The sequence below is a fragment of the Cladophialophora yegresii genome (assembly GCF_000585515.1).
Source record: "Cladophialophora yegresii CBS 114405 chromosome Unknown aczIN-supercont1.2, whole genome shotgun sequence".
NCBI lineage: Eukaryota > Fungi > Ascomycota > Eurotiomycetes > Chaetothyriales > Herpotrichiellaceae > Cladophialophora > Cladophialophora yegresii.
In genome coordinates, this window is record NW_006913046.1 from 3310535 (window position 1) to 3336921 (window position 26387).

The 26387-nt window shown below is 55.0% G+C and overlaps 8 protein-coding genes across 8 annotated transcripts; 4 read left to right on the forward strand and 4 right to left on the reverse strand.

Annotated features, from left to right (window-relative positions):
• Positions 1-555: 555 nt before the first annotated feature.
• Positions 556-2835, forward strand: A1O7_03119 (uncharacterized protein; the record flags this gene model as incomplete). The annotated part of the gene is made up of 1 exon (XM_007757145.1): positions 556-2835. The coding sequence occupies one exon, from the start codon at positions 556-558 to the stop codon at positions 2833-2835; it is 2280 nt and encodes a 759-aa protein (XP_007755335.1).
• Positions 2836-3086: 251 nt separating this feature from the next.
• Positions 3087-4331, forward strand: A1O7_03120 (uncharacterized protein; the record flags this gene model as incomplete). Its single annotated transcript, XM_007757146.1, has 1 exon — positions 3087-4331. The coding sequence occupies one exon, from the start codon at positions 3087-3089 to the stop codon at positions 4329-4331; it is 1245 nt and encodes a 414-aa protein (XP_007755336.1).
• A 386-nt stretch (positions 4332-4717) lies between these two features.
• On the reverse strand, positions 4718-6205 carry A1O7_03121 (squalene monooxygenase; the record flags this gene model as incomplete). The annotated part of the gene is made up of 1 exon (XM_007757147.1): positions 4718-6205. One exon carries the CDS (start codon positions 6203-6205, stop codon positions 4718-4720), a length of 1488 nt encoding a protein of 495 aa, XP_007755337.1.
• Positions 6206-7373: 1168 nt separating this feature from the next.
• On the reverse strand, positions 7374-10549 carry A1O7_03122 (uncharacterized protein; the record flags this gene model as incomplete). The annotated part of the gene is made up of 2 exons (XM_007757148.1): positions 7374-9691; positions 9742-10549. 2 exons carry the CDS (start codon positions 10547-10549, stop codon positions 7374-7376), a joined length of 3126 nt encoding a protein of 1041 aa, XP_007755338.1.
• Positions 10550-15121: 4572 nt separating this feature from the next.
• On the forward strand, positions 15122-16420 carry A1O7_03123 (uncharacterized protein; the record flags this gene model as incomplete). Its single annotated transcript, XM_007757149.1, has 4 exons — positions 15122-15206; positions 15261-15317; positions 15367-15462; positions 15516-16420. 4 exons carry the CDS (start codon positions 15122-15124, stop codon positions 16418-16420), a joined length of 1143 nt encoding a protein of 380 aa, XP_007755339.1.
• Positions 16421-17302: 882 nt separating this feature from the next.
• Positions 17303-18801, reverse strand: A1O7_03124 (uncharacterized protein; the record flags this gene model as incomplete). Its single annotated transcript, XM_007757150.1, has 5 exons — positions 17303-17644; positions 17700-17983; positions 18089-18194; positions 18282-18388; positions 18495-18801. 5 exons carry the CDS (start codon positions 18799-18801, stop codon positions 17303-17305), a joined length of 1146 nt encoding a protein of 381 aa, XP_007755340.1.
• Positions 18802-22334: 3533 nt separating this feature from the next.
• A1O7_03125 (uncharacterized protein) lies at positions 22335-24100 on the forward strand (the record flags this gene model as incomplete). Its single annotated transcript, XM_007757151.1, has 6 exons — positions 22335-22607; positions 22658-22865; positions 22924-22979; positions 23027-23358; positions 23412-23782; positions 23847-24100. The coding sequence occupies 6 exons, from the start codon at positions 22335-22337 to the stop codon at positions 24098-24100; spliced, it is 1494 nt and encodes a 497-aa protein (XP_007755341.1).
• Positions 24101-24714: 614 nt separating this feature from the next.
• On the reverse strand, positions 24715-25926 carry A1O7_03126 (uncharacterized protein; the record flags this gene model as incomplete). The annotated part of the gene is made up of 2 exons (XM_007757152.1): positions 24715-25470; positions 25528-25926. 2 exons carry the CDS (start codon positions 25924-25926, stop codon positions 24715-24717), a joined length of 1155 nt encoding a protein of 384 aa, XP_007755342.1.
• Between the last annotated feature and the right edge of the window lie 461 nt (positions 25927-26387).

The following is a 26387-nucleotide window of genomic DNA, read 5'->3' on the forward strand; positions in this document are numbered from 1 at the left end:
TTTGGTGGCACAGATGGGTACACAAGCCTGTTGCTGCTGTCGCCGTGGCCGCCAATGTCGCTCGTGCAGTAGACAGGGTCGACCAGGGTCGGAGGGTTGGAGGGTTGTCAGACTCGTCAGGCTTGTGAGGCTCTGGAGAAACGAACGGCGGGCGATGGGAAGGGAGAAACGCGATTAGAACAGTGAACTGGCCAGCAGTATGAAGAGTTTAGCCTTTCACCGGTTGCGGGAGATACACGGGGAGAAAGCGTTGAAATTAGTTGGACGGTAAATAAAAGTCAAGCGACAGCAACGACGCTGTTTAAACACATTTGTTAATTTAGGTAACGAAGGCATCTTGTTATCCGAGTTCCAGCCTCAATTGACGCGCGTTTCACCACCACCAAGACACGCACTGGACCCTCAGACCCTTGAGACGCCCCTCCCTCTCAGCACTTCTGAGCCATTTGGCCATGTCAACATCCTGACTTCCACCCGCAGTCAGAATGCTGCTAACACTGGCGACACCCTCTTCAGCTCCTCGGATGTCTCTCAGGTGCAGTGGTGATTGTGGTCATGGCAATCTCGACTCCCAGCAGCCAAACAACGGCACCCGTCCACGAATTCCGCTGTCTCTACACGCGCGATCTGCACAAAAAGTCCAAGAAATGGCACGATGGCTCGGTACGCTTCCACACCTTCAATCGACGCGTCATGGCCTACGATGACACCCGGACCTTCATCGACGATGTGCACTATAGGCAAGAGGAGGAGTTCGCCGAAGGCATGGAGATACGGCTTGACCGTGGTGTTCTGGTGGAGGTTGGAGAGCGCCTTGGACAGACGCAAACCGACTTGGGCCCGATTCTCGATAGAGGGCGCGCAGACAAAGCCCTGTCACCTCGAAAACAGCACATCTCGCTCGCGAACCGATCACAGGCAATTGGATCCTCCCAGCGTCCGAAGTCACTCATAGAAGTACTGGGGCCGTCGCAGGGTCGATCGGGACGTGCGAGAGGTTTATATCAATCGCCCTACGATCAGAGATACACTCCTGCCCGCGGAGAGCAAGCTGGACCTTCCCCCAAGAGACCAAGACTTTCCAGTGACAAGGAAAACTATTCGCACGAAGGACACCCGCCTATCAGACCTGCAAGACCCAGCTTACCCCAGCCCACGCAGCCAAGTAAGCCTATCACGCATTCAAGTCGTGGGAATGAGCCTCCAATCGAGTTCGAGGAGGTCCTTGACCTTTCAGCGGACGAAGAGCCCAGACGACACCCACCGAAGCGTTTGAGGTCGACTGAGAAATTTCAGAAAATACACAAAGAAGCTTCCAAGAACCCTACACTTACCTCTGGAATTTCATATCCGAGGTCGACTAGTCTGGTCCGGCCTGTTGATCAGGGGGTACAAGCGGGCAAGGAGAAAGGCAGCGGGAAGAAACTGCAGTACTACTCGAACTCGAACAAGTCTACAATAAGCCCACATCCCATAGCTTCGCGGTCCCCGTCCACTAAGACAGCCAGACTCCTTCTCAGCCGACCCAAAACAAGGCAAAAGCTAACCTGCACACTTCCTTTTTCACCTGATCCATCAACAGCGAAGCCTATAGATCCTCCGTTCCGGCGTTCGCCATGTCAAGAGACTGTTGGCAGATCGCTTTCGCCTACTGGCAAAGCTCTACACTTAGACAACGACGACCATGCGGTTGCAATTGATCCTACACTGCCAACTCAATGGTCAAAATGCCAGTCTAGTACGCGCGAGCAACAACTGTCACCTCACCACGGCAACTCCAGCCCATTGTTCATGCCCGAGGACAATGCCGACCCGACACCTCCCTCACCTTGCAAGGTCCTCACGCAAGACCAGTTGGCCTTCTCGGACGTTGGACACAGCCAGACTTTTGAGGACCTGGATGAAGTGTGTATCTCCCTCCGTTCGGCTCCGGCAGGAGGGACACAAACCTCTCCACGAAAACGGGCGGAGACGGAAGGGGGGAATGGGTTAAGTACCCGGGTTGAGCCTGAGCCCCAGGATGAAGCAGACAGCCCACCAGCGGTAGGAGCAGAAGATCATGAGCAATCCCAAAGTTTGCAGGATTCAGAGGAAACGACGGTGGAAGGTGTGAATGAGACCGTACCCAAAACTCTCCCGGCAGTAGACGACATGGTTAAGTCCGGCGGACAGGAAACGCCGGCCGAACCTGAAACACGGTCTGCACCGAACATGCTTGTCACTGGGCAGAGACAAACCGAAGCAGGGAAAGGAGTAGGCCATCATGAGCAGGCTGCAACTCGACGGCCTCCTCAACTACCCATCAACAATGTGCACCAGCCTTTCACATCTCGCGTGGGGGGTCAGTCGTCTGTACCGAATCAGCCTACGCCTGCAATGGGCCCCACTGCTGGCGTTCAGGGACGATCGTTCCGACGAGTCTTCTCAGAGAATGATGCTTTGGACGAGGAGGATCTTGCTCCGGTCCCTCGGCTCGAAGTGTCCAACCCGAGACGTCGGTTGGGACTACTGGAGAATCTGACAACGAAGAGAAGTTCTGCGAAGTCCAGGAGCCCAACCAAGATGCAACGATGTGCCTCCGACACGTTGGCATTCGACACTGCAGACCGATCAGTTACGCTGCCAGCAGCAGAGGGCCCACAGGGACTCACAGGACCCTGGACTGTCGACGAAGCGTTTCTCTTGTTTGACTGGTGGCCTGCTGAGATGGAAAAGCCAGTATATTGGATGGATGCGCCGGTAGAACCTGTATCGCGTGCTCCTTGGGAGCCCGCTCACAGCAACTGGGGTGGCATAACCACGGCGCGCCAGTTCCTGCGTGACGAGACGACGTAAATGCGTTATGAGCATTCATGAGTGATGACCTGATGCCTTGAATATAGTATCACCGTTCTGAGGACCTACCTAGAATGGAGATACCTTGCTCCTCGTCTACATTACAGTACAGTAGCCTCGTCCGACGCAGCACGTCACGGAAAAGTCCGCTCTCTCTATATCCACGCTATCGTGCAACCGGGACGTTTGATCCCCGTCTTTCACTGGTGTCCTTCTCTCAGCTTTCTATCCTCGATCGAAGGAGAGTAAACATGGCTACGCTGGTAATGCCCCCTCAGTCTGATCCGGCCACGTTGGCAAAGAGATCAACAACAACACCAAGTATTCTCGCAGAGGTCGCCGCCTCGCAAGAGCACCTTCGCAGTCGCTTGGCCGGCGCCCTGACAAAGCCACCATCCAATATTCCTGCAGACTCGTTACCTTCGGTCCCCTTGATCGACATTGGTGCGTCGTTTGATCCCAAAGCTGACTCTCAAGCCAAAAATGCCATCGCGCAACAGATCCGCCAAGCGTGCTTGACCACGGGGTTCTTCCAGATCAGCAACCACGGCATCTCCACCGAAGCCATGGCGGGCGTGTTGAAACAGGCGGAACGGTTCTTTCACGACCTGTCGCCGGACCAGAAGGAGGAGTTGCACGTCAAGCATTCACCCCTGTTCCGCGGCTACGAGCCCCATGACTTCAGTTACGTGAACCCGGACGACAAGCTCAACGGCCACGAGCATCAGCACCAGCACGAGACCAAGGAAGGCTTCAACTGGGGGTACGAGGCAGGGTTGGACCCCACGGGCGGCGATGGGGAGTACGTCGAGCTAGATGGCCAGTCTCCCGCCGCTACCGGGCCAGGCAACCTCTGGCCCTCCGAGGAGTGGTTACCGGGCTTCTACGACGCCATCAAGCTGTACTACGGCCAGGTATTGCAGCTCGCCAGACATCTGTTCCGGCTGTTCGCGCTCTCTCTGGCTCTGGAGGAAGCGTACTTTGACAAAGTGACGACCCACCCAGGCGGCATCGCCAGACTGCTGTACTACAAGAGCCAACCCGCCGTCGCCGTCAACGGCAGCACGACGGCCGCAGACGGCGGTGCGGCCAGAGACGAGGGCGACGCCAAACTAGGTCTGGGCGCGCACACAGACTACGAATGCTTCACCCTGCTGCTCAGTTCCAGCAATCCCGGCCTGGAGATCCTGTTCCCGCCCTCGCCTCTCACAGACGACAAACCGGTCTGGCTTCCCTGCCCCGTCCGCCCGGGCACGTTGACCGTCAATGTCGCCGACTTCCTCATGCGGTGGACGAACGGGCTGTACAAATCCACCATCCACAGAGTGGTCAGCCGGCCGGGCAGTGGGCAGAGATACTCCGTGCCGTTCTTCTTCAGCATCAACTATGATGCCGACGTCGAGGCGTTGCCGGAGGAAGTGGTGGGGAGGAGCAATTACCAACCGATCAAGGCGGGGGAGTATGTCCTGGAGAGATTGAGGGCGACGACGATGTGATGCCGCTGAAATGATGGATGTTAGAAACTGAGGGCAACGACAATGTGATGTGATGTGATGCTGGTGGGTGAAATGGATGATGTGGGAGATACAGTAGGTGGCATCCCGCTTGCTAGTGTTAGAAGCATTTAACCGGATAGAAAGGGCCTGCGAAGATGTGGAGGGCTCATTCAGCTGCGTGACTTGGTGCCACCACCTGTTTTAGTTCTTGCAAGTCCTACATACATACTCCACTGGGAGTGTACAAGGTACGATACCAGGGAGGCAGCACGATATTGGTAAATTAATCAGCTACCACATCGTCGCTCTAGCACAAACAGAACGCTCACTCAAGCTATTCAATTAATCAATGATCGCAACCGCCGCTGTAGAATCGATGCCTCGTCTCAACTCCTCAACTCGGCGAAAATATATGGAAAAATAACCTCGCAGGCCTTGGCAAAGACCAACACCCCCTGCACAGCGGACAAAGGCAGCAACAGGACACCATTCCCGACAATGAGCACCCAGATGGCCAACACGGCGACGCTAAAGAAGTGATAAAACAGCAACAGCGGGGACGGCAGAATGCCGCCGAGAAGCGAGACCGGATCGTCAATGCACCGGCCCCCGCGCTGGAAATACCGAAAGCACCCCCGTTGGAGGTACTTGAGCTGCCACGCGTCGGCGGCGAAGAGGCTGTACAAGGCCTGGGCGAGGATGTTGATCACCGAGGTGAGGTTTTTCCGGCGCCAGTGGAATGTGCGCAGTTGGGCGAGCACGAGCGGGGTGTCGCCCAGGTCGGGAACCGTTGTTGGGGAGAGAAGAGACGAGAGGAGGACGACGTCGGACAGCGCGACGGTCATGCCCCCGCCTGTCAAGGGGTGGCGCATGTTCATTGCATCACCGAGGATCGCGAGCCCGGGAGTGATGTTGGTGGAGGGCGGGAGGAAAGAATTGGGCATGCTTCGGAGGGCGCCTCTCTCCAGGGCCGCGAGGAAGGACGGCTGCACCATGGCTGGAAGGGAGGGCAGGACGACGGATTTCAAGTGCCCCTTCACGCCGCCGTTGTGGGTAGATGTCGTGGATAAGCCCTCGGGGACATCGACCAGGGCGCGCGTTTCGTGTGTGCCGATTTGATAGAGTAGAACGGGGGCAATGTCGCCCAGTACCACGGTGCCGTGCTGCGGGATCGGTAGCGGACAGTCGATCAGTTCCAGACCCCAAAACTTGGACCTCACGCGCGGTGTGTGCTGGATGTATGACTTGCGGAACTTGGAGGCATATCCGTCGCAGATGACGGTCAACGAGCCGAAGAAGAAGTCCTTTTTCGATTTGTTCGTGAGGGATTCGACGCCCAGGATTTCCGTGCTGGCGCTGGATTTGATGAGCGAGGTGGCTTCGGTCTCGAAGACCGAGACGTTGGGATGGGACATCGCTGCCGCTCGCAGCCGCGAGACGAATCGCCCATGGTGGAATGAGCGCCCTTCTGCTCTTTGTCTGAGTCCCGCCTTTTCCGACACTTGTGCTTGTCTCTCTTGTGGTAGGACTGGGTAGGGGATCGGCACCTGCTCGTCATAATATATCACGGTGTATCCATTGACTGGGATGGCATCGATATCGTCGAGGGTATGTCGCAAGCCGAGTTTCTCCAACGCCTGCACACCACCGGGCTGCAGCAGCTCGCCGACGATGCGATCGGGCTCCTTCAGCGACTTTTCCAGCAGAATCACGCTTCGTCCTTGGTTTGCCAACGCCACAGCCAGGGCGGAGCCCAGTATCCCTGCTCCCACAATCACAACGTCGGCATCATGATGGAGCCGCCTCCGCTCCTCTTGCAGGTCGGGCTCTGAGTCAATCGAGGATTCGGAAGGTGTATCGAGGATGAGTGGCATTGCGGGCGTAGAAGGTTTGAGGACGGTGTCGCGTTATCTTCGCATGGAGTGGCGGTGGGTTGAATCAAGGCGAAATCTCCTTGGAGTCAGGAGTGTCTCCAGAATCTCCTTGAATGTAAGAGTATTTCTTGAGTAGTGTCGATGAAGTGGCGTGAGACGTGGTATGACATAAACGTCGATGTGGCGAGTTTCGTCGTGCCTGAAATCTGGTCGGCTGCGCCATGTGCCAGATGCTCGATTGACATGAGGGACAAATAAAATTCCATGATGAATCATGATTGGTGGTGCAGATCGGGAACACGATTCATGCAAGGCACCGTCCAATGAGAACTTAGTTACGAGCTCCGCTTCCACTATTTCCGAGTCGTACGAGTGGCCAGCGTCATTCCGCTTCTCAGCCTCGTCAGCCGAGCCGCAGCCTCGCCAGTCCTTATTCTTGAGACATCTATGCAGCGTCGCTCTCTTTAAAAATGGTCAGTCTCTTCCATTCAATCTCGCTATTCTATTCATCTACAGTCCGTCCCCTGACAGCTTACTCTGCCAGGGGTGGCGATTCCTCCCCGGCTCTTTTTTGGTGATTTCAATCTGGCACGTGGCAGTCAAGCCTGCGCCAGCTTTTTGGTTCCCACGACGCTCCTTTTGTTTTCGTACAGTTTCCACTCAGCAGAAGAAAAAGAAAAAGTATCAATGGCTGGCTGGTCTCATTGCATCCGCTCCCATGCCGTCTCATCATAGTCCGGAGGCGTTCTCTGCCGACCCATAAACCGGACTTTCTTCCCGAGGCCATAATATCTCTAGTCGAAGCGGCGTCGAGCCCTCTAGACTCCTCGAGCAGTCGGATATCCGCTTTTAGCGAGCCGTATACGGGAATGCGAAAAGTTCCCACCAGTACTGAAGAACGCCACTGCCATCTCGTTCGTTGCATCCCAATCGGGCATGCTGCTCCTGGTAGATCGACAAACGCCAACAATTGTGGTCCATGCATAACCCAAAAATACATGTAGCGACTAGATGTGTCTTGCTGATATCAAACCGGCGCTCTGAACCAGAACGGGTCCGGCTACATGCCGCGACAGCCAAACGATCCAACATTGAGATGATGGGCAGCAGTGTCGCAGTTCTGCCAGGCCTAGTACACGGCTGGTCTTGCAAATCTCCAATGGAGTGCCTAACCGCCTTTTCGAAGGAATTCGTCGGCAGGCAGTGTTTCTCCACCAGAGAGATTCACCGCCTGCGCATCGTTTTCCGATTTGACCGTCTTCCTCTTGCTCTTCTTCTTCTTTGGCATTTGCCAGCCACTGCTGCCACCAGCGCCCAACGCGGAACCGGTATCATGGGGGAAACCGCTGGCAATTCCACTAATTCCATTGGTTCGTGACGCAAGAGGGTTCTCATGAACGTACCCTTGGCTCTTCAACACCGTCGCACCACTAGGCATCGGGTCATCCTGTTCTGGTGAAGCTCCACCGTTGAGCGTCTCCACCCTAGGCGTAGGTGTACGGACCTCCTCCACCGAGGAAAGTTGTCTGTCAAGAGGCCATGCCACGCCACCGGCTTTCTTCATTGCACCTAGACCCGTCAACCCCGCTGCTTCCGGTGGCCTGGCGGCTTCGTGGTGTATCCGCGCTGACGAGACTCTAAGTGGCAAGTGCCCATTTACGTATTCTGAACTACCATTGGGCAAGGCGTGCTTCTGTACGTGATGAGAACTGATGGGCGAGCCTCGGACGGGAGGGACACTTTCAAAAGCGTCTTGTGATTGTTCATCCGAGCTTGAGGGCGTGTCAAATGCCAAGTCTTCTGAAGTCGATCCACTGATATTGGCATTATCCTCGGGATCGTTGAGCGACAAGGTGGGACGCGTTCGCCGCGGAGAATTGATCGAGCCATCTACGATCAGTGGCCCATTCCTACTTCTGGGTGCTTCGGTCTGGCTATCAACTCTCTCGGTCCGCCGTGACGCTGGTTCAGGCTCTGGTCGAGGTTCGGCTGTAACGGCGGGAATAGTGGTTTGAAGCGGTGGGGTATGCATCACTTCCGAAGGCCGAGTGGAGGCTGGGGCGAGTCGTGGAGAAAGGCCGCCATTCTGTATGGCAAGGCCGACGTGCGACGGCACCGGAGAGATGGCAGTGCTGTGAGTATAAGCGGATGGTGACGGCGACTGACCGACGTAATATCCCACATACTCAGCCGGCCTGCGCACCGGATCATATATCGATCCAACTATACCGTAGCCGTTCTCGATGGAACCTCCGTACGCTTCCGCCTGAGACGTTGAAGATGCCGACGACCTACGACCCATGGAGGCATCCTGCAGACCGGCAATGTCGGGCCGGTGTACCTGTCCCAAAGTAGTAAGAGGCACTGCTCTCGCAGGTTGTGACTGCGCCCGCAACGATCCTCCAAGGGATGACTGTGTTACCGAAGTGCGCCGTGAATATCTGCGCATTTCTGGAAGGCCTGGATTCAGCCTCGGCGAGGGAGGGTTGGTGGACACCCCTTGGCTGAGTTGACTTGCACTAAGATAGGGTGAACGAGCGAAGCCGTTCTGATATAATGGTGCCGATAGCGGAGCTCGACCAATGCCATTCACGTCGCCGTCGTCTTGCGAGGTATATTGGGCGTACGGTTGTTGACCGTACGTCGCCATCAAGCCCCGCTGCTGTAGACTCTGCTGATATAATTGCATTCTGAGTTCCTGTTCCTGCATCTGTAGGTACCGGTACTGCTGGAACAGCTGATCGTGCAGCAGATGCTGCTGGTGTTGCTGCTGAAGTTGCTGTTCCTGAGTCATCATTGAATACGGAAGGCCACGCACATAGTTTGTGTTGCGTACAGAGGGGTTTGAAGACCGCCGTCCGGTGGAACCCCTGCCCAACGAAGTCGCACTCCGAGCACCCCGCGCCGCATTACGACCTCCACGCGACGTCTGCGGTGGAAATTGCGCAATCACCGGGCGTGCTGAGGGTGGGACGAACATCTCCGAAGGCTTGATCTCGTCTGGCGGATAGACAAATTGCTCGCAGCATTTCAGGAGTTTCCCATCACCTATCAAGTCAAAAGCCCGCCGGAGCTCCAGATGAATGCCTCGCGTTGATGTGTCGTCTGCAGTGTTGGCCAAGTTCCTTGACAGATTGAAAGGCTCCTCGACGCAGAGGCGGTTGTCCTGCAGCAGATGCCACGCCTTCTCCGTTTTTGACAGACAGCGGCCCAGCCTGACCGAAACCACATTCTGCTCGAAGTCGAGCTCGTGTCCGTAATAGCGGAAGAAATGAAATAGGAGTTCGCCAAGCGAAGTTTTGTTCCGGTTACCGTAGTCCTTGTAAGCATCAATGTCGCGGTCAAAAGACACGTTCACTCCAGCCACTTCTTTCGGCTGCAAGTTGGGCTGTTGCTGTAAAGTCGGCAAGATGGGAGGATCTCTCGTCTGCAGAAAGTTCAAGGCAAGACATATCCATGTGTAGGAGCTAAGCGTGCCACCCAGCGCTTGGAAATGTTAGTACCAGATGCGGGATGGAAATTCAAGGATGACATACCAGCGTCATTTAATATCCTTCGTTTTGCCCAATACTTGATGATCATGGCTAAAGGTCTCACTCGACTGTCGATACTCACGTAGGCCCGCACCATTTGGGTATTCTCCAAAGCCAGCGGATTATTGACATTGATGTCACAAGCGACTTGCAACTCGGGATCCCAGATCTTGACAATGGGCACTTTGGCGGATGAAACGCATACGACTCTTTCCATGCCGTGGCTGGCCAGTAGTTCGGCGATATTGCATACTCGTTCCATCTCTTTGCAATCTGTCGTGATGCAAATGTCGACATCAGAATCAACAGTCCCCAAACTATTTCCAGTGGAGCCGAACACATTGACCTTGGTTGATGACGTTGGCCACCTTTCCCGTAGGATCTTGTCGAGTTTTCCGATAAACCTGGATCGTCGTTCTTCGCTCTCCGCGGTGGGCTGTAACTGCTCATAAAGCTTTTGTACGTCTTGCGTCAACCTTTCGTCCTCCTCACGTGTCAATCGGACTTTCAACTCCGATTTCACTTTCTCCAAGGGGTCCGACCCCAGCGAATAAGGAACGCGTCGCCGTGCTCTCTGCATGCCGGTTTCATATTTGCAACCCCCGTATCGTTGCCGGCTTGCGGGAGGCGTGTGGCTCTTGTCAGACGGTAGTGAGAGGGGGGAGCCATTTTTGGCCGCGGGCTCTGGAGACGGGGAGGCTCTGGATTCGGGACGTTGGAAGGGGGTGGACGGCATGGATTTGGATTGCGAGGAGACGTGAGTCCTCTGCCCACCAGAAGAGGGAGGACTGCGACTGGCGTCCACTTGCATGTTGGACTGGGAGGCCTTTGTAGACGGCGCAATCATCTGGAGAGGTGCAGAGTTCCCATCATCTTCCAGCGCGCCGTAACTCATATGAACCTCCAGGGGTGAAAGGATCTGAGAGGACTCTGCTGAATAGAAAGAGCGAGACCCAATCCACCAGGATACTGCGCGTGAATTTCCTTCTCCTTCGAGTATAGTTTGCAGAGGGCAAGAGGCCTGACGCGGTTCGTGGGGTATCAAGGAGGGATCGAGGTCGGTAGGCAAAGCGCTAGGTGCAAGTCTTGAAAGTGACGACCAATATCATACCCGAAGGAATTGAAATACAACAGACGGCGTCGCCAGATTTATTCAGGAGGATTCCGGCTGGCGAGAGCAGGATACCTCGAGATTTCGAATTGTACTTATCTTAGTAAGCCCGGCGAGGGCAGCGACAGGAGTTGGAGATCAATGTGCCGAAATCTTGCAGGATGTGAGAGTCTCGTCTTCAGCCAAGATGTAGACTTGCTTTGCAGGTGCACTCGCAGGAGCTTTGCGGTTGGATGGCGGCAGCGTCGCCTTGCGGCTGTTGGGGTTGTCTTTCTTCAGGGAGGGAATACAGGTGATATACAGGGTTGAATATGCGAGCAGAGTAGGATAGGACTGCTAGGCGCGTGTCGAGAGGAAGAAATGCTCAGGTCTGCACGAGGATGGGTCGAGGGGAAGGTGGTGAGTAGGTGGTAGTGAGAGATTGGCCTAGGTGAGAGTGGTCGAGGATGCAGTGCAGTTCTGTAACGAGATGATGCTCGCTTGTTGCTTCGTTCCTGGCTGCTGCTGCAGTGCGTTGCACTGCGTTGTACGGAGTACTGGAGGCCCTCCGGGAGTCAACGCCCGTTAGCTAACGGTAGCCTAGTGGGATGGCCGCCTGTGGATCACCTCTGAAGAAAAACGCCCCTAACGCCCTCGCAAACACCCTGGAACGGTTATTTTAGTGCCAAGATGTTAAGTTTAGGCAGGGTACTCCGCACTGGCTGGCTCTTTAACAAAGGAGATGGTCCACGAAGGGAGCGCTCGGTGAGTTCCCCTTTTACTGTAGCTGAACCGGTTCATGTTTGTGCGGTTGCTCTCCCAGCAAGCAAGCCATTTCGTTGCCACAACGGAAACGGACCAAGATTCCTCTAACAACTGCCCTCCCAGTACTCCGTAGTTGGCCTCAATTTCAGCTTCGTACCCTAGGGGCGCGCTCGGGTGTCTTGCCTTCCAGTCTGTGAGAACCTACGAGTGTAAGCTGGTTGGTTACGTTACACAGCATGGCAAGGCAGAGCCTGGCTTTCCTGCCGTGCATATGCGGATGACATCGTAATGAACTCGACCTATTCTAAACATTGACTGTTCCGTCTGAGGGCGAGGTTCGTGGTCATTTGCACTGGCGGCCGTGCAGGCGGTGTGGTTCCTTGATATTTCACCGTGCGCCCCATGTGCAGTGGTCATTACCTTTCACTTCTCGCTTTGGAACTAGCGCGTCGCGTCTCAAGAGAACTCGTGTTTACCCTCCAGCTCGACTACTTTGAGGTTTGTTGCACCACAGTTCTCCCCAAAAACAACGATGCGCTACGCTCTGGCAACAGAGGAATCAAGCCACACGCCAAAACCACCTGAGCATGACTCGACCAGGCTTCGGAGCCACCAATAGACCGTAAGGTTTGAACGACCTGTCGCCTGAGGCATTAGACGTCGTCGTCGCTCTGCTTGATATGTACCCAGCTGGGTCTCGTCTCGGTGTCTGGACTATTTTACTGTGTGATTGAGTCAGCGCGCTCAGCTTTGCAAGCTGAGAGACGGGATCCTTTATGAGGGCCAATGTGCGAGATGAGATGCCCTCTTAAAATTCTGACCACATCCTCTGTTGCACGTTCCATATATAGACCGTCCGCTGTCCTCGCGATCTGAGCTGACTTTACTGGCCGATACTCCCAGAAGCTGGATTTCCCTTGTATCATGCCACAAAAATCACTGTAGAATGACATCGTCATCTGCGGTGCGATTCACTTCACCCTTATTCTTGCAGCATTTTCAGTGACGTTGCAACTTTGACTACTTGATCAGGTAAATGTCTATGGCGTGTGCTGCAATGAGCTAACCTTGAACGGTATGAAGGCTCGACTGATGGCAAATGCATTGCTATCGTTAACTGGTGTGAAGGATTGCAACGGCTGATTGCTTCTGGCGTTGTCACAATCTGAGCGTCCAAATGACCTGGTGTGAGCGAAATTTGCGGATTTCCTCTACTGAGGACAACCAATTGTCGTTTGACAGGATAGCACACCCTCAGATGCGACTTGCAGTGGCGCTTACGAGCCCGCCGAGCATGTCTTACCCTTGCCACGGATGGCCTTTGTGCTGAGCATCAGGTGGTGAAAAGGCAGCTTATATAGTGTTACTTCATCATCTTAGCAGGAAGCTGGACTGTTCTCTAATGTACTGATGAGCCTGGATGTTGCTAGCGGTTTGGAATCCAGTGATAGCTTTGTGGAACGATCCGAGACTGAAGGACTTGCAGAAATCACAAACTGGACCGAGTCACGGGCAGTAGCAGCGATTATTTTCTGGGAATATCTGCGACACCAACAGCTCACATTTCGTTGCTGGAATGACGAGCATGAATCTAGGTGCCCACTGTGTACAGAGAGACATGCCAATCCCGGGGAAATCAGTTCTAACCAACAGCGAAGGCTTCATTTGAACCCCACTTGGATCGACGTCGTGGGCAGCACGATATGTGTGTATTGTGCACGACACAGGAGTCATATGGAGGTGTTGTACTCGGTACTCCGTACCGGATGGAGCACGGGGTACGAGGTACGTACTACTTTATTTCTTTGCTTGCAGTGAGTCTGTATTAATGCCAAAGAACCAGCGTAAAGGCCAGAACAGGAAGCTGCCTAGGCTTCCTCATGAACAGTTGCCTCCAGAAGAGTCGCATTGTTCGGATTGGTAGATGCACAACGTGCAGGTGTTGGGTCGTTCATGCGGACGCGATTGAGGGGTATCAAGCCCACATCCTGGTGGTTCGTGGAACAAAAGCATTCACTTGCTGCTCCTTGTAGTTCCAGAGCTGCGTCAAAGGCCTCTCACTTCTCGAAGCTGCAAGCAATTGACGCTTCTGGCTCTGCGCAAGAGTTTATGAAGCGGAACGGCAGGCTTCGATTGTTCGGCTTGAAAGGGAAGTGAAGAAGCAGATGCTCGTTCAATCCCCCACCTGACCATGTGAAACAACTTACCAGCATCCTCTTAGCTCCACCACGGAGAGACAATTTGCTTCATAGTCTCCTGGGCCGGCTGGCACCGAAATAACCACAATACGGGCGTCGCCGGTTGGGCCAAGGAGGGATCTTGCCGGCCTTCGACTTCTTTTCCTGATCAGATTTCTTCCGGAAGAGAGGCGATCTCGATGCTCACTGCAAGCGTCAAGACCACACTCACCAGTCCCCAACTCAGGTTTCTTTCGATCCTCACACCTCGACTCTGGAAGAGTTTGCACTTAGTGTTGCCGCTTACCCAGCTACTCAAGCCAGTCATCGTTAGCTCGTGCATAGTGATGGGGAGGGATGACCCGCCTGTGCTGTGCCTCGCCCAATGCCTGGCAGGCGCTCATCAGTTTTTCTCACCAGCACGAGGCAATGGATGCAGCATGAACTGGTTGTGAAATCGATCCCACTTGGCACCTTTACAGTCTGTCACTGCAGTCGGTGTTCTACCAGAGTACCCTGTAGTAGCGACGAAATTCTCGGTGAGGCATGCTCCGTGGGCGCAAAGAGAAAAGCGAAGCTCCCGGACTTGTGTCGTTCCGTTGATTCAAGCCGAGGGACCAAGGGCAGGTGCTACAGTTTGTGGATGTCTCTCGCTCCCACTTCGGGTGCCTCTAACTCGCTTGCATGAGGTTGCAAGGGCCCTTCGAATTTCCCTCGCGCCCTCGTGGATGGATGTCGGGTGCCAGAAGTGGTGCTAACGTCAACCTCGCTCTCAACGCCGAACATTTTTCCTGACCCTCCCCATCTTTCTCCACGCCTGCGCTTTCTCATTGTTTCTTCTTGTATTTTTTTGGTGTCGCCTGCCGTCGCAGTGTGCAGGCTCCCTTCACGCCCCTACCCGCAGTACCACCTTCTCCCTGCTCTTCGGCCAAGACCCTGGGACTCAATCTCCTTGATCTGTAAGTCGACAATTGCAGTCCATTCGCGTAGAGCCCTGGGCAAGTCGAGCGATGCAACGAATCGCCCCAATGCCATTGGTTCCAGCTGGCCGATGGTCGAGAAAAATGAGCCTCCCCACTCGACGCCCGCACCAGATGGCAAAGGACCAAACCAGACACACACCATTGTCTAAACCCCTCCTCCATCCGGCATCACGTTTCCTCTTCGTCGTCTTAGCCAGTCGCATTCATCTTCTCATATCATTCTGTGTTGAAGGCGTGGTTAACTCGTTTGTTTGACAGCTAGTCTTTATCCTCCGAGTATTGCCTCCCGACCTTGCCAACCCTATATTCTCGGCGCGCACCTACCTAAGAGCTCTCAGCTAGCAGTGGCCTGAGATACACCGGGAAACATGTCCTTTCAATACGAAGCTCAAGGATGGCAACAACCCGGCCGGCAGCCGTCGTGGGAGCAGCCGCCTCCCCCATCAAGATCAGGTGGGCTATAACCCGTGCGAAAAATTAATCGAGTGATGCTTATGGTACATACAGGCGCGAGTTCTACATCTCAGCGCGAGGATGGCATCGCCTTCGCCACCCAATTTGAAGGTGCGTTAAGCGGCAACCAGTGGAATCACATATAATGACCGAATGACAGAGGTGGATCGAGCCATGGACAACCTCGTCAAGAGTGGTAAATTTTATGCTGGCGGACCACGTCCGACGGGGGCCATGCGCCCCGGCGCAGAATATGGTAAGCGTGGATCGAATCTGGCATTGTTAAAAGCACAAGCTCATTGCATCCAGGGCCCAGAGGGCATGGTGGCCGTCATGGAGGCGACTTTGACCCTTCACGATCCCATCCAGCCGCCAATCTGCAGAACTTCTATGCCTCCCAGAGGCATGGGCGGCAAGGGGATGCCGATCAGATGATGCAGGCCAAAAGGAGGATGGCAGCCCAGCGCGAACGAGAACTTCGCAATTACCATCAAGAACAGCAGTATAACCGAAGTGTACTGGCGGATATGTCATCCAACAAGTCTGATCGTTCCATGAGTCCCAGCACTCTCAGCGAGGAAGGTCGCCGTGACCTGATTGCTCGTCAACACCGCGCCTTGTACGGCGGCGACCCAGCAGCCTTCGTGGGACAAGTGCCATTTTCTCAGGAGGATATCAATCGAGACCAGGGTGGGCCGGTGCCCAGCGGCGTGGCAGGGGCTCCTCGCGGCCCTTCTCCTCGAGGCGCTGATCCATTCATCTCCCAAGGTGAAGCTAACGGAGCTTCTGGCCAAGAAGCTTCCCTGGGCGACAAAGTGACCTCGCCATCCGCTCAAGCACCAGGATTCGGTACCTTCGACGGTGCAGCGGCTGGAAAGGCGTCGACGCCCCCAACAGGAGAAGAATCGGCCCATTCCCGACAGATCTCTAAATCAACGACGGCGCCTATCAGTGGCGGCATGGGCCCCATCGGCAGCCGTCCCAATGCCCAGCAGGCTCCAAATCAATCGATCAACAAGCGGACAACGTCGCCTCTCCCTTCTTCGCTCGGGTACGGCTTTGGCCCAAACGATCAGAGCGCTGATCGAGCGGGGTCAGCGAACTCGAACGTCAACAATCAGAAGGAATCCGCGAACAATGGCATGGGCACTTGGCGCACTGGGAATGCTGTTTGGGGTTCCACCAAAATTGGCACAACCTCGGTCTGGGGTTGAATGAGTTACGAGGACATGACCTGAACATGACACGTTTGGTATGCCGTGGAGTTGTGTTGCTTTCCAGCATATCTTCGGTGTACAGGGCACTGCATAGGGGGCCTGTTCGTTATGCATGTTGGTGTCTGATGATGCTTTCACATAGCGTGTTCAGGGAACGGGTTTGTTCTGCAGCGATTTCTTTTGGTCATCTGGTTTTTGTCGGCGTTTCAGCAAAGTGTGCAGGGTGACGAGGAGAGTACAACATACTTGGGTACACAATTGAAAAGAGGAGGGGGGATGGAGTACCTAGTCTTGGAGGCCAGGTCAACGGTATCGAAAAATAGGTGGCATTCCCGCGGTAGGAGGGTATCTTCGACCTGGGCGGTCAACAGGGATCTGCAAGAAGCCTGGTGGCCATCGTTGGCCTTCCTTTGTGGCTACTGGGTAGCTTGTCGTGGCCTTGTGGAAGCAATGGCGTTGTGGGGAGGGGAGCAACCTCATTTGTGTTTGTCTGTCGGCGCGGGTGCTGGGTGCTGAAAGCTGCAGAGGTCGCCTTTTCAACAGAGTCGGGCTCAGCGGGTGTCGCGAGTGTTTGAACAAGGGCGACGATCGGGGCGTCGACGTTTTGTCATCGCGTAATCACCATCTGTTTTGCGCTTGTTACCGGGTCTGGTTATGCTTTTGAACGGATTGCGTCTGGATTACGGCATCAGGGTGTAGGGTTGCAATGGAGTCTCTCAGAGAGAAACGGCACGGCAAGAGGAGGATCGACGGGAATATACAGGTGGCCGGTTCCGACGTCGCTCCAGCTGCATGAAGCTGAGCCGGTTGAGTACTACATATACCCCCTTTTTCTGCTCCGCTGGTCTCCCACACATGTGCTCTTCCTAGTGGGCTCGTTCAGTGCCATTTCACAATCGTACCCGTCTGACTACTTTCCCTCACCAACTCAATCAACCGGATCCCATCCCGGCTTTGTTCGGCCTTCACAGCAATCTCAGCCCTGCCGCGTATCGCATCCCTCAAGTTCTCATAAAAGCCCAGCCAGCGGCCCGGGATGGTGGGATATCGACCGACCCACAAGTTCACATCAGGCTCATGGACCTGATGGGCACGGTCAAACGGCTCGTTCTTGGTTGCGAGCATGCCGTACAGATGAGATGGTTCGTGACCAAACGACGGGTCTGTCGCGGGCAGGGACGGTTTGCCGAGGATCTGTGCCTCCTGGATACACGTCCCGTGCTACATACAAGAAGTGAGCATGTCAAAAGGGAGAAGAAGCAAAGGGTCCACGAACCTTGACGTAACTCCCCTTGGTGCCTCTAGCCACATACTTCAACTGATCCTTCAGTGGAGACACGACGTTGGTCTTGACCGTCACGAGCAGATCCTTCTGGCTGCCCTCGTATTGCAGGATGGCCGTGAACGAGTCTTCCACCTCCGAGTCGATGCCTCGTAGCACGCGCAGGAAGCCTGTGACCGACGAGGGGCGGCCGAACAGGAGGAGCGCCTGGTCGAGCGTGTGGCTTCCTAGGCCGAATGTCATGCCTTCTCCGGGCGAGTATTCCTTCTTGTTCATATCTTGAGGTGGGCCACAAGATTTAGCATCATCATTACCATGGGTGGTCCCTCTCAGCAGCCGGTCCGGCCAGCACGCAAGGAGTTTTGACATTGGGGGAAACTTACTGCGCATCCAGAAGGGGAAGTCCACGTCGTAGTGAATTTCTAGTTCCTTGATCGTGCCGAGAGCGTCTTCGGCGATCAAGTGGCGGAGGGTTAGGAAGTCGTTGTCCTGATTGACGGTGGTTAGAGACGTGGACACTAACAGGAAGTGACGAACCAAAGCAAGGGACGAGGCATGAAGGGGAGTATGGCTTACCCATCTTCGATTCTGAAACACTGTCAGGATCTTGCCCTTTTGCTTCGCCAGGGCAATCAGATCGTCGGCCTCTTCCGTTGTCCTGGTGAATGCCTTTTCCACGACGACTAGCATACGTGCACTGTTTTAGCAACTTTCTCCACTTGCGGTCATGGCATGGCATGCTGCTTGGGCCTCTCATAGAAGTCCGCCGATTTGGACGTGTGTACGTACCGTGTTTCCCGGCATTCAGGGCCCTAGCAGCATACTCGGCATGTGTGTCCTGCCTGCTGCAGACAATCACTGCGTCAATGGCCTCGTCGGCGAAAAAGTCCTCTTTCTGGCTGTAATGCTTGACGTCGGGATAGTCGACCGTGCAATGCGACCCCGGGTCCGCGGCCTTGGGGTCCTTTGGAGCTTCTGATCTCTGGAAGAACGCGACTACCTTGAAGTCGGCGGGTAGGGCGTTGATGAAGGGGAGGTGGAAGCATTTGGTCGAGAAGCCGTAGCCTATTATGCCCAGACGGATGGGGGAAGTCATTGTCGCTTCGTTGCTTATGTTCCTCTTTTTTTCTGGATTACTGTACCTTGGAAATATACTGTGTTCTCACATCCGTGCCTTTTCGGTCACTCGCCATCACGGTGATATACCCTTCTCGGATGGGCCGCTGCATGAGCCTATGTCCTCTACAGTCCAGTCCGGCTAAATTCGTGCTGTACGAGGCATTCAGCCGCGCGGAGAAGGACCCGTGGGGAGATTTGGAGATAGCATTTGTCTATCTTTACAGATATGTGTTCATGCTGGCTCGCTGGATGGCGATTCCGGCTATTGAACAAAAGGGCCTCCCTCGGTATGGCCCGGCGGGTATGCCGATACAACCCCGGGTTCCCGATTCATACCTTGTACTGTGTGACATACCAGTGAGGACCCAAGGCACTGAGTCCGCGAAAAACCTGCAAGTAGCCATAGGCCGCGACGGGGTAGGGTCCAGGAGTTGCTCATGGGCTTTGCGTGCGGGATGAGGCGATTGGGACGTGAAAAGCAGTTGAGGTGCAGGTCAAGTTTTGGGTCGAGCTTTCAGCGTGTCGCGCACTACGGTGAGGTATAGGGCGGCGCATTCGACGGCTCTTGTGTGTCATTTCGTTGACGGCCTTTCTGTCGCTGTAAAGCTAGATCAGCTCATCCTCTTGTGCAAGCAGCCGGCATTCCGTCTCTTCTCAATCATAATGCTCCAACTTCAGGTGTGAAGCAACGCTTTGTCGAGCGTGGTATCCGCAAGTTCCGAGTGGAGACAAGTCCAGAGCGGGACCCAATTACGTTGCTGGTAACAAAACGCGGCAGACGTGCCGCTAATTCAAGTCGACCATAGGCACAGTCCTGATACGAATAATCTGCTGTTGCTGTTGCTGCATGCACTTCCCCATCGATGCTAATGAAATACGGGCACTGACTAACATGTGGCCTTTGGGCGGTGCAGCTGGTCGGTCACATGGGCGGTGCTCTCGAGGTTCAATCCTAGCTTGATGCCTTCATTCATGAAGTATAGCGAAGCGAGTCTAAGCACGAACTGGCTTGGAGTACGCAGAGTACGGTGGAATGCCGACGGCGGCCGTTGCACAACTATCGTGCTATCACAATGGGGCTTGGGCTGTCGAGGCAGGCTGGGGAGGACATCGACTGTCGTTGCGAGACGAAGGCGCCTCATCCCATTCTGGCTTCGGCCAAGCATATCAAGCAGATGCGCCTCCTGGTTCAGCCGAATCACCAAGAAACAATTCTCAACAAAAAGACAACCGTTGCCCCAGATGAGCAGCGAGGACGTATCGAGTTTCGGGTTTGACCAAACACGACGGAGTAGAGATCAGTCTAGAATTGTGCTACCATTATTCCAGAAACACCTGACCGGTGGTCTGCGCCTTCGTGGCCAAACGCCAACGAGCTAGAATCTGCCCACGGATATCAACTCCAGGAGAGGTCTTTTCACCAAGAACACGAACGGTCGCAAGGACCTGACAGGAGCGGTTGCAGAGATCCTGGATAGGGCCGTCCATCTGCTCTTCATACGAGCCTGCGCAGACCAAATGTGGCCACCAGTCGGAGAGCGATCGCTGAGGGATGCGCACTCGGTCACCACGATTCTCGTATTCTTCTGGGATCTTTGGTGGCGATACAAACACGTGATGCCCAGAAATCGAGCCATAGACCTCTCTCGTGATGGTGGAGCCCATCTGCTAGAGATACTGCACAAGTAGTACCACATTTCCGTGCAGATTCGTTTGAGGCTCACCTTGCATGGAGGCTCGGACGTATGGAAGCACGTCCTGATCTGGGCATGGGTATCAATAATCATGATTGTTGACTGCCGTGGTGCACCGTTGCGGCGTTTGAGAAGGAGTCTTGGACGCTACGATTTTGACAGAGTCAACGTCAAGTCTCGGCCAATGGACACCATGTCATCAGCTTTGCTGAATCCCCAGATATGGAAGGTCGACTTGGCATCCTGACATGTGGTGGTTTGCTCACCCGCGCGAGCGGCTCGCCTGTCGGATCAATGTGGCCAACTCGCAGAAAGACGACGTGAGACAGAGCAAAGATAGAGCATGTCAACTCCGGTGCTGGGTCTCCACCACCTGGGCGCTAAACTCTTCCCCAGTAGCCCGCTCGACAGAATGGGGGCCGCAGAGTCGCCCTTCCCAGGGCATAGGCACTGACATGGAAATTTCCCGTAAGACGGCAACCAGTTCTCTACAAGTACGGAGTAGAGGCGCAGAAACGTCTTCGGGTGGAAGCTTCATGGAAAGAAACGGGTTTCTTTGCTGCTTGCGTGGCTGGCGTGGCTTGCACGGCAATTGCAAGCAAGCACATCATCCTACATTTTGACTTCTTCCAGAAAGTGTTTGGTGCTTCTGGCGGCCGGACCATCTCGTGTCCGAGGATCTACGACCATCGTTAGCGTCATTCTGCTTGTCGATTTATCTCCCAAGGGACGGGGTTGGCCAAGGTGGTCGGTGAGAAACCGGGAACGACGAATCGACATACGCGCCTCGCATCCCGCTCTTGGCTCGCAGTCCTGGCACGCGTCTAGCTCCTTGGCCATGTCCTTCCGTTGTTACATCCTCAACTTCGTCAGCGTGGCGGACTCTGTTTCCAGCAGCATCTCGCCCTGGGCAACCCAATCGAGTCCATCCTCCGGGCGCGGCTGCTTGGAAGTACATCTGCCGTATCTCTCAAGATCTTGTATCCCGACTGGGCTCTGAGCCTTCCTCCTGGCCGATCAGCGAAGGCGTACGTACGAGGCGCGACGTGGAACTGGGCTATCGTCACGATTTCTTGAATATGTCTTGTCCAGCGACAGAGTGCGCCGACATGAGTCCAAGCCTTGCTGTGGTTCCGTAAATGCCCATGGTTCCTGAGTTGGCGTTCCTTCTCGTCCCCTTGCTCCGAACCCAACTTGGACTTCGATGCAAAGCCTATCTATGCCAAGTGCAGCCACATGGCTCGGCAGGATATCCAATAATCATGACGACCCAGTAGCATTTTTGCTGGTACTGATACATCCTGGTTGAGTCGATACCGCCATCAGCACTGTTCCTTGCGGCGTCCACAAATCCTGACGCCTGCAAGCTGATGCGCACTATACTCTGCCTGGGCTGATCCTTTTGCCCGGCCAAGCGAGATTGGTAACGCGCTGCACCGCTGTCGAAACTGTTGAGGTTCGAGAAGACCACCGTCGTGGCGAACTCGGACCGGATTCCTGAGATGGCCTCGAAGTAGATCCGGGGCAGATGGCTGGGGCTGGGCGGAGCACCTCCAGAGTTGTACGGGGAAGTGGGATTGTTGTTACACCTTGTACACCCCACCATCGGTGAGTGTTTGCATGCTGCCCAGCTATATATGGTGAGCCTCGACCCAGCAGATTGTGACATTCACTCGTGGCTGCCTCACTCCTCGTGCACTCCCCTGCGTCGGGCCAATATCCCCTGCTCTTGTTACACAGAACCATACAGTTGGCTCGCTCTTTTTACCTTCTCTCTACAGCCCAAACAACTCCACAGACACAACGACCCGTCAACATGGGTGCTCCAGAGGTTGAGGTGCCCATCGCGAACCTAGACGGCAAGGATACAGGAGCAAAGATTGAGAACCTAGAATCCGCCTCAGCAAGCTCGCAAGATCTCTCCTTCGACAAGAAGGCTACCAGCAGGTTGATCAGGAAGATCGACTGGACCCTGCTGCCATTCCTGGCTCTCCTCTACCTTCTTAGCTTCCTCGATCGAACAAACATCGGGAATGCCAGATTGGCAGGACTCGAGGCGGACCTTGGAATGAGCGGCTTGGACTACAACGTGGGTATACCCTTTCGTCCTGTATTTCACCTTGGCTGACATTCACAAAGGGCGCCCTGGCGATATTCTTTCCATTCTATGTCGCCGTCGAACCCATTTCGAACTTGATGATGAAGAGAACTCGGCCTTCGCTGTGGATTCCGTCCATCATGGTCGCATGGGGAGTTTGCACAACCCTCATGGGACTCGTCACCAACTTCGGTGGCCTGCTTGCCGCTCGTGCCGCACTAGGTATCGCAGAGGGAGGGTTATTCCCAGGTGTGTGTGACATTCTATATCACCATGTGGTCCCCTATCTAACCCTAAACCTTCCAAGGCGTCACTTTTTACATCACCATGTGGTACCGCCGCCACGAATGTGGTCTGAGAATGGTAAGCAGATCCATCTTTGCTCAAACATGACGAGGCTGACGACCCAGGCCATTTTCTTCTCCGCTGCCACGGCAGCTGGTGCTTTCGGTGGCCTCTTGGCACGTGGTATTACTGAAATGGACGGAGTTGGCGGCAAAGGCGGCTGGGCCTGGATCTTTATCCTTGAGGGTCTCGTCACCTTTGCCGTTGCCATCCTCGCCTTCTGGGTGATGAACGACTACCCGTCCACTGCCAAATTCCTTACTCCCGAAGAGCGACACGAAGTCTCCCGTCGTCTTGAACAGGACCGCAGCTCGCTCGCAGACGAGTACGACATGAAGTACTTCTGGGATGCCGTCAGGGACTGGAAGATCTGGGTCCACATGTTCATCACCATTGGGTAAGATGCTATCCCTTGAGTAACTCCCAGGTTAACCGCTAACAAGACTGCAGCGTCTACACCCCGTTGTACTCATTCTCCCTCTTCCTGCCCACGATTGTCAAGACCCTCAACTATACCAACGAGACGGCGCAGCTCATGACGGTGCCTCCCTACATTGTCGCCTGCTTCTTATGCATCACCGGTGGCTTCGCGGCGGACAAGCTCAAGACTCGCGGCGTTTTCATGATCGGCTTCAACATCACGGCCATCATCGGGCTCATCATGCTCATCTCCTCGCAGAACCCTCACGTCAAATACGCGGGATGCTTCTTCTTCGGAGCCGGCATCTACCCCAACGTGCCTCAAGGTGTGGCCTGGAACGGGAACAACATCGGCGGCTCGGTGAAGCGAGCGGTCGGTATTGCCATGCATGTCGGGTTCGGTAAGTTATGGCACTTTGACTCCTCTCACAGCCGTATACCATGCTGACGTGAGATCCTTTCTAGGCAACCTCGGTGGCATCATCGCCGGCTTCATCTACTTGAGCGAAGACTCTCCCAAGTTCACCAAGGGCCATGCCATTCTCATCGGGATGCTCACCATGAGCACGTGCCTGCAGATCTTCATGACCATCTACCTACGGCGCGAGAACGCTCGCCGCGACGCCGAGTACAAGAAGCCGGACCAATACTCTGCCGAAGACAAGGTTGCGGAGCGAGAGAAGGGAGACAACGCCACCTTCTTCCGGTACACTGTGTAAGAGCGAGCTAGACTGGACATGCGGATTGTTAGGCTATGTAGAAGTCGAGCTCGCAAACGCTGTGGATGATGTCCTTCTGCGTTTAGCGCAATACTGGTTATTGGGTATTGCGAATAGGGAAATGATACGGAGTACGGAGTACAGGTACCTCGTAAAGTTTCCCCTGATAATCGTGTCGCCCCGCCAAACCCGCCAATCTCAGCCTCATCGGCAAAGTGTGCTGAGGCCGTTGCGTTAACCAATCGTTTGGGTAGGTAGGGTTGTTAGGTACTGTACGGAGTACTCCGTATCAGTTGCCGGGCTCATTCCTGCGTGACCAACTGTGTATAACTCGTATAACTTGCGGGACAAGGGGTCCGAAAGGTCCCAAAACCCATGTCTGGAGGCAAATCCAAGTAAAAGTCAGATCTAGATTGCTTCGTATTCTATGTAATATGTATCTTAGATTGCCACATCCCACATCCCATCCCACCAGTGTATATCCACTATGCTGAAGATGGCGACCAGTACCCAAACTGCAAACTCCAAACTCCAAACACCCTACTCGCTTGAACGCTGTACGCTGGACACAAAACAAAAGCGTTGGCCAAAAGCGCCACATCTCATCTGCTCCCTCACGACAACAAGATGTTTGTGCCCTGGAAAGTCGTCCGGCCAGACCACATCCCCCGCACGAGCGGCACGTTGACATTCGCGATGGTGGTGTTGTCCGCCGCCGCCATCGTCTCGGCCTCCTTCATGAGGATGGGATCGTTGTTGATCGTCATGTGGCCGTGGAAGACGATGAAGTCGCCTCCCTTGATGATGTCCATGCCGCCCGGGCCCGTGAGGTCGGCGTCGCTGGTGACGAGCAGCGGGCGGGCCGACTTGGTGTACGGGCCGTAGATGTTCGTCGCCGTGGCGTACGAGACGTCGTACTGGGGTGTGGTGAAACAGTTGCTGCTGAAGAAGAGGAAGTAGACGCCCTCGGCGGAGCGGTGCAGGGCCGGGGCTTCAATCAAGGGCCCGTCAAGGTCGTCGCGGTCGAGGATTTGCACCGCATCTCCAATAGGCGTGACCCCGTCGTGGTCCACTTCCTGCAGCATGAGCGGCGTGGGGACGATGGGCGCGACCGTGTTGCCGCACGAGCCGCCGTGGCCGATCGAGTTGCCGTCGACCTTGTACACGACGTAGCGCTTGCCGGTGGATTCGTCGAGGAAGCCGTCCGGGTCGATGGCGCCACCCAGCGCGTTGACGTCCGGACACGCGAACGGCGTGGCTTGCGGCGTGTAAGGGCCTAGGATTGTCCGCGATGTCGCTGCTCCGACGCAGTGGTGCGCTGGTGCCGAGACGACGTTGTCGGCGTAGTAAAGAACGAATGTGCCGTCGTCCTGGATGGCGCGGCGTTAGTCATGTCTCGCACATAAAATCTTGTTTCTCTGGCTTACTAATTGAACGACGTCCGGAGCCCAGACGCCGGCGCCGGTCTCCCAGGCGCCAAGATTGGGAAGAGCATCATGTTGGTCGACCAATGTCCACGTTTGGTTGTCCGTGGAAGTGGCGACCTGGATGTTGATGTGGTTCGGCGCGGGTTGCCGATTGTTGGTCGCAAAAGCATAGGATGTGCCGTCCACGTAGATGATGGCCGGGTCGGGAAAGTTGGATGAAATATGTGGTCCGATTATCGAGGCGAAAGGGTTGGAGTCCGGACTGGAGCTGACTGTGGTTGATGTCGTCTGAGGGACCGGGTCGGGTCGAGGTGACCTTATCACCGCGTTTCGAGGCCATAGCGGGCCCAGCGAAGTCGCGGCCGTCGAAGCCAACATGTACGTAGGAATGGCAACCATGATGCCGATTAAAATCTGTATGTGCAATGAACGCGGGGAGAACGAGGAATGACCGACTATGCTCCGAGAAGATGAGCTTGAAGAAGTAGTCTCCGGAAAAGGTGAAGCAAGTGAACGTTTGTCCGAAAGAATGTGGGAAGTAGATGAGACACGTCCTGGATAGGGGCGCCTCGAATGAGTGGCAGCGAGCAACGGCTCTTTTTCTGAGTAGTGGAAATGAGCCGCCATGGTGTTGGAGGGTGCGCGGCGGGAATGATATAGTCGCAAAGGGAGGAGGTGTATCTGACGTTGTCCGTGTCGCGCTAGTCGCGAGGCTCTGTCGCTACGAGGCGCAGGGGGTCAGGGGAGGGTTTGATGTCGGAGTGGTAATGTCTTTTTCGGTGGATGGGGGTGCCGGTACGAAAATGGATAGACAGGATTGGATGAGTGGCACTCGGTACCTGGGATCCCACAGATCTCGC